This window comes from Carettochelys insculpta, chromosome 1 (genome assembly GCF_033958435.1).
Source record: "Carettochelys insculpta isolate YL-2023 chromosome 1, ASM3395843v1, whole genome shotgun sequence".
NCBI lineage: Eukaryota > Metazoa > Chordata > Testudines > Carettochelyidae > Carettochelys > Carettochelys insculpta.
Window position 1 is genome coordinate 259,236,869 of NC_134137.1, and position 6,000 is coordinate 259,242,868.

Here is a 6,000-nt window from a genome sequence, read left to right on the forward strand (position 1 = left end):
CCTGCACTAACAGAGTTCAGGCACTAAGTCACAGAAGTCACTACTACTAGTCATGAGTAGATCAGTCATTTCTTCCCAAGAACTCTCCAGCAAAGCATCACTTTACCCACATGGAGACACTTGCAAATGGGACCACTCTAAATGGTGCCCTCATTCAAATGTGGAGATTGTGTCCTCATGCTACCTTCAGCACATGCACTACCCCTGCCCAGCCTGTCTCCTCTGTAGTCACTGCTGTATCATCAATAACTAAAGCTCTTATGGCATCTGGGCTATTACATGAAATTAGAAAAAAACTAACCCACATACCGGAGCATAATGTTTCCCACACCTTGCAATACTAGTGGACTATTGAGTACTATGATCCAAGAAACTGCACCACACTGTTAACAGTGCCAGTCATCTTTACTGTTTGCACATACAGCTGGGGTGGGGCTACCCATGCAGCTTGGATGTGGATGACTTTTAGGTCCTTGGGATTCCAAAAAGCCCATGCCATGCTCGAGCTGCTTGTATTGCATATGTGGCACTACTCTCCCTCTCCTCTGCCCCCAACTTGTTTTTAAAAAAAAAAAAAAAAAAAAAAAAGCTGTTCAGAAAATAGTGAGTGACTCCCCACCCCCAGAGTGGAAGGCACAAAGGTAGGTTCTAGCAGAGCTGCACTGGTTGCCTCCAGCCCTTGCTCACTGAAAAGCGCTGAAGGCAGATCTGCTACAGCCTGATCTCCAAAGCTCAGGAATGATTTGTCCTAAGGAGCTAGTGGTTGCAGCTGAAGAATCCTTCTCCAACTAGCAAGGTGCTAAGACTTGTTTGCGATATGTATGCAGAAGCTTGCCTCCATGTGTGTCATGCTTCTGGCTGATGGTTACCACTCAGAAACAAGGATTATAGCAGGATGAGTTACAAGCACTGCTCTCTTCTGCAGACCCTGTGCTCGGCGACTCAACAGGACACAAACACCAAGTTCAAATACAATGACATTTTATTGTGGACACTGTAGTATTATCTGAGCAAAGGAGCAGTCACAATACCTGGGCCCTGCTCAGGCAAAGCCATCTGAAGCCTCAGTTAGTCACATTCCTTCCCTCAGATTTAAACAGGTCAACCAAGAAACAAGCGGAGGGGCAGGTCAACAGCTGGCATACATTAATACCACTAGCACTTCTAAATGCTCCCATTCTGGACCTCCCTCAAGTTCCATCTAAACAGAGCCTCCTGGACAAGAAGAAGTCTCTTGTGCATGTGAAGTCAAAGGTGGGGGGACAGCTGGGGGACAAAAAGCAATTCTGCCTTCCTTCTTTGAAATTCAGTCTTCCCAGCTTTAGGTCCTCAGTCAGCCTTAGATGCTGTTGTGACTTCTGCTTCTTTATCCTCATTTTCTTGGCTTGGTGGTTCCACGGAACCTGCAGACCCCTTACCTGAGGGGATGAAGGGACCCACAATCCAGGACAGAGGTGTATTCTGCATCATGTAAGCCATCAGCTCATCCACATATTCCTGGGCCCTGCTCATCATCTCCCGGCTCTGGGTCAGGAGGCTGCTGGAGAGATCCTGGAAGGAACCAACGCTTGAGAAGGAGGCACGGAGCTCTTCCATGTTGCGATACACCTGCTGCACCTTATCCTGAAGGCTGGGGGGGAGGCCTTGAATGCTGGATACTAGCACCTGGCAGGCATCCTGCAGCTGCTGGAGAATGCTGCGGGACATGGCCAGAGTCTCAGACTCCATCTGGTGGAGAAACAAACCCAAGGTTTACGTTCACCACAGACACACAAAGATGGGACTTGCTGCTACCTCTTCTGGAGATTTCCTCGTGCTGGAAGCTGTGCTGAAAAGGATAGCAGGGACAGAAACCAGGAGCTCTTTCATGGAAAGAGCATTGGCTTTAGCCATTCTTTCCATAGAAAGGGAAGCTATTTGGCTTTTAGGACTCAGGAAGCCTGTATTACCATTGTTTGCAGCCTGTGACACTAAGAGACATAAGATGCCTGGAACAGAGCTCGATCAGGGGAGAGTTTACGGATCTCCTTATCAGTTACATGACTAAAGGTTTGAAGGCTATGCTGAGGTTAAGGGAGGGCAACACTTACAGCTACCCTACCAAGAAGGGAAGTGAAGCCCCTTGGACACAGCATTCACGAGTGACCAATTTGAGATGTATTCGAGGAACACTTATGGGCAACCCTGTTTTCCCTCAAGGTAGGAGGTCACCAGGTATCTGTCTGGCTGAGGAGCTCAGCAGCTACCTTGCAAGGCCCAAAACACTTTTCAGCCTCCGAGCAGAAGGGCAAAGCTATGGACATACCCCTGTCTCTTCCAAGTCTGTGATCTCACTGCCTTTTGGCTGCTTTTGACTCCAGTTCAGCCACATCTCCTGGAACTTCTCCCGGGCATCTTGGAGCCTCACACCTTCTTTGATGTATTCAATCTAGAAAGGGATTGAATAAATCTCTCAGTTCCTCTAGCTCTACTGCTTGAGGACACAACTTCAACCTGCAGACATTTTATGTTCTATAAGCCTAACACGCCCTGGTCCACACAGGATGAAGTGGAAGAGTTGCCTGGCCTGAAAGGCAGGGGAGTAGGGCAAAGGAGTCCAAGCCACGAGCAACTCTATTTGCCCAGGCACTGGGCTAGGGTTTACTAGTAGACCGCCTCCTGAAGCGGAGCAAGTCCTTACCAGTCCGATGACCTGACGAAGCTGGGACAGAGCCTCATTGATGCTTTGGCTGGTATGCCTCATCTTGTCTAGGGAATAGCGGTAGGCGCGCTGGCGGAGTTTGGCCGACAGGGAACCCAAACGCACAAAGTAGCTGCGATGCTCCGGCGCTTGTGCTGAAGACGCTGGAGTCCCTTCCATGGATTCAGCAAGTTCAGCTGAAGGCAAGAAGAATCTGAGGGTAAGAGCCTGGGAAAGGAGGACAAGCTATACTCAACTGCCCAATGCTACCCCAAATTCTTGGCGGAATAGCCCTTCAAAAAGCCATGAGATCAACCTCTGCCTTTAAGGCGGCTAATAACTGACCCCATACCAAGACGACTAGGACTGTTTCTGCACACTTGACATGGACTCCAAGATGTAGTCCTAATTCATGCCCATAGTACCTTCGAGCACCACCCTTTCCCCACTTGCTCACATCATTTTCAATGGGCATGTAGCCAGGAACTCCCTTGGCCAAGCACGTTACTCATGAAAATGCTGCCCATCTGTCAGCCAGTGCAGGCTGAGAGGCTTCTCAGTCTTGTCCAGACAAGTTTGGACCAAAGGGAGTGTTACTTTGCTCTTTGAAACCATAGCCCTGTCCTTTGTGTTCTCACCCAGTTCCTCCTCCGTCATGGGAAGGTAGTGATCCAAGAGCTCTTCTGACTTCCCCAGCACTGCTTCCATTCCGCTCACGGCCAGTTGGCCCATTCTGGATTCTGCTACTGTGCTCATGCTGTCCGTCACTGCTGACTTGGTGGCCTTCATCCCATCCTGCACAGCCTCCTTCGTCATGTCTACCACTCTGCTCATGGCCTCCTTGACATCTGTCAGTCTGGAGGAGACAGACTCCTGTGTGTCGGGCACAGCCTGGAGAGAAGGGTCAAGCAAAGCATTACTGACCAGACATTCAGGGCAATAAACCACATCGGCCCAGGGAGTCGAGTCACTGGAGGATGTTTACCACTTGTCCATCTAGACATGAAGAACTCCCTACCTTGCTCGGGTGACCATATTCCTCCCCCACACCCAGCCTTACGGAACATGGCCATTTTACAAGATGCCCTATTGGAGTCTGAATGTGAGTCACAGGCAGCATTCACTAGCGGGAGACTGGTCACCCTCTTCAAGACAGTCTAGGGAGGCAAGGAGGAAAATGAGCAAGTCAGAAGCAAGGCTGTAGCTTGGAGCCACTCATTACTTTTCAGCTGTTATCCCCGAGTCAAAAAGATTCTGTAACGGTGCAAGAGGCTACAGAGCTAGCACACCTAACAGCTAGGTCTCACTTGAGAGAGATGAGCCTGATCACAAAGGTCACTGGACAGGGAGGGGAGAAGTGGTTTTCAATAGGGTAAGCCAGACATCTTGTGTCTTTGTCATCAACTGAACCAGTGATGCCTAAGAGGCAATACCTACCTGCTGTTCCTCCTCCCCATGCTCCAGGGATGCCATCTTTGTATCCTTGCCATTAGAATCCATAGTGGAATTAGATGTGCCTGAAGAGAGAGAAGCTTACTTTGCAAGTTGTAACCCTTCCTAAGGGAGCTACAGCCCTTCAAAGGGAAGAAGATGGTTCTATTCCAGACAACGGCCAATTGGTAGCCCCAACAGCTTAACAAATGGCTGGTATCTAGCACTTACTCTGTAAAAAGCAGTGGAGCCAAAAATTTTACTATATAGATAAGAAAATGCTCCTCCTTTCTGTCACATAAGAGTAACCAGAAAAAAAAAAAAGTCTCATTTTTATAAGCCCTTTGAAGGCTGTAGATTCTATTGGTTCTACGTTGCTTTTAAGTGCATGAAAAGCACATGAGTCTGTCACAGGAGAGAAAGGGCTTAAGACCAACTCCTTCACAATATAAGCACAGCACACAGGCACAGCCAAACATTTCTTAGGAGCATAAACAAAAAGACATGACGAAAGAAGAGGAAAAAGAAAAAAGAAAGACAGGAAACCCCCTTCAAAACCTTATTCCCAGTCACAACCACCAACCTACCCTAGGACTCCAAACACTGCCTTACTTTTCTTCCCCTCTGGCAAGATTTTATACACTCCTGGTGATGTCATAATGAGGGAGTGGTGAAATAATGAGGACTGACAGTTTAGGGAGCCAGTGAAAGAAAGCTTCCACTTCCTTGACCAATAAGAGAATGCAAATCCCTTGGGGACTGCAAAGTTTGGGCCTGAGTTCTTCACCATATGTGATTCCAATTATTCCCCCGGGTCTTCTGCTGTCGTCCAGCTGAATTCACTGATACCACTGCTGTCTTGAAACAGTTGCTAGTTAGTATAGGTAAAATGTTCTAAAGAACTTCTGTGACAAAAAGCTATTGACCTTCATTGCAATTGACCATGGGAAAAGAGAGAGACAAGGGAAAATATTGAAACTGAAGTTCTGGCTTTGTTTTGAAAAATCTCGAAAAAAGAAAAAAATATATAAACCTTCTGTGGTGGTAAGGTTGCAGAGATCCAGATACCTGCCTCCTCTACAAGTTGCTCATAGCTTCAAAGTAAACACTGGCCCACTGTAGCAAAGAGTGGCATTCTACAGACACGTATTTTTTTCCAAAGGGTTAGGACACTAGCCTAGGATTTGAGCTGCTGTCAATTCCATCCTCTTTCACAGAGCTTCTGTGTGACCTTGACCAAGTTGCTTAGCTTCTCAGTGCCTCAGTTTCCCCTGGGGGGTGTTTGGGAGGCCCAGTTCTAGGCGTGCCAGGAGGCAACGCCAGCGGCCTTTCAGGCGCGCGAAGGCTTGCTCGACTCCTTGTTGGGCGTGGTTGAGTCGGGCGTTGTAGCGGTCCTGGCTATCAGAGAGGTGGCGTGTATAGGGCCGCGTAAGCCAGGGCTGGAGGGGGTATGCCACGTCCCCCACAAGGCAGAGGGGTACAGTGGTGGTATCCCCCAGAGGGATCTCCCTCTGGGGGATGTAGGGCCCCGCCTGCAGTCGGTGGCATAGTCCCGAATTCCGGAAAACGCGGGCGTTGTGGGTAGAGCCAGGCCAGCCCACGTAGATGTCCTGGAAGCGGCCACGGCCTGAAGGACCACAGAGTGGTAGCCCTTCCGGTTGACGTAGCAGCCACCACTGTGGTCTGGGGCGCGGATGGGGATGTGGGTCCCATCAAGGGCTCCAAAGCAGTTGGGGAATCCCATGGCAGCAAATGTCTTGACGGCCGCGTGCAGGTCCCCAGCTCGGATGACCCTCTTCAGCACCAGGGCATTGAGTGCATGCACCACCTGTGGGGAGGGAACATGAGTGCCTGTGAGGGTTTGCAGAGTGTGACCGCCTTCACCCAGG

At 49.4% G+C, this 6,000-nt stretch overlaps 1 protein-coding gene across 1 annotated transcript; it reads right to left on the reverse strand.

Annotated features, from left to right (window-relative positions):
- Positions 1-1,329: 1,329 nt before the first annotated feature.
- LOC142015984 (perilipin-3-like) lies at positions 1,330-4,180 on the reverse strand. The gene is made up of 7 exons (XM_075000028.1): positions 4,118-4,180; positions 3,731-3,837; positions 3,319-3,599; positions 2,681-2,877; positions 2,306-2,428; positions 1,618-1,728; positions 1,330-1,551 (listed from the first exon to the last, which is right to left on the reverse strand). Exons 1-7 carry the CDS (start codon positions 4,178-4,180, stop codon positions 1,330-1,332), a joined length of 1,104 nt encoding a protein of 367 aa, XP_074856129.1.
- Positions 4,181-6,000: the final 1,820 nt, after the last annotated feature.

Bases quoted from the DNA above. Each gene is read 5' to 3' on its own strand.
- LOC142015984 (XM_075000028.1), bottom strand. From the start codon at position 4,180: ATGGATTCTAATGGCAAGGATACAAAGATGGCATCCCTGGAGCATGGG. The intron at 3,600-3,730 runs GTGTGGGGGAGG...ATGTCTGGTCAG, and splicing joins GCCATGTTCCGTAAGGCTGG to TAATGCTTTGCTTGACCCTT. The intron at 2,429-2,680 runs GTAAGGACTTGC...ATCCCTTTCTAG, and splicing joins TTCGTCAGGTCATCGGACTG to ATTGAATACATCAAAGAAGG.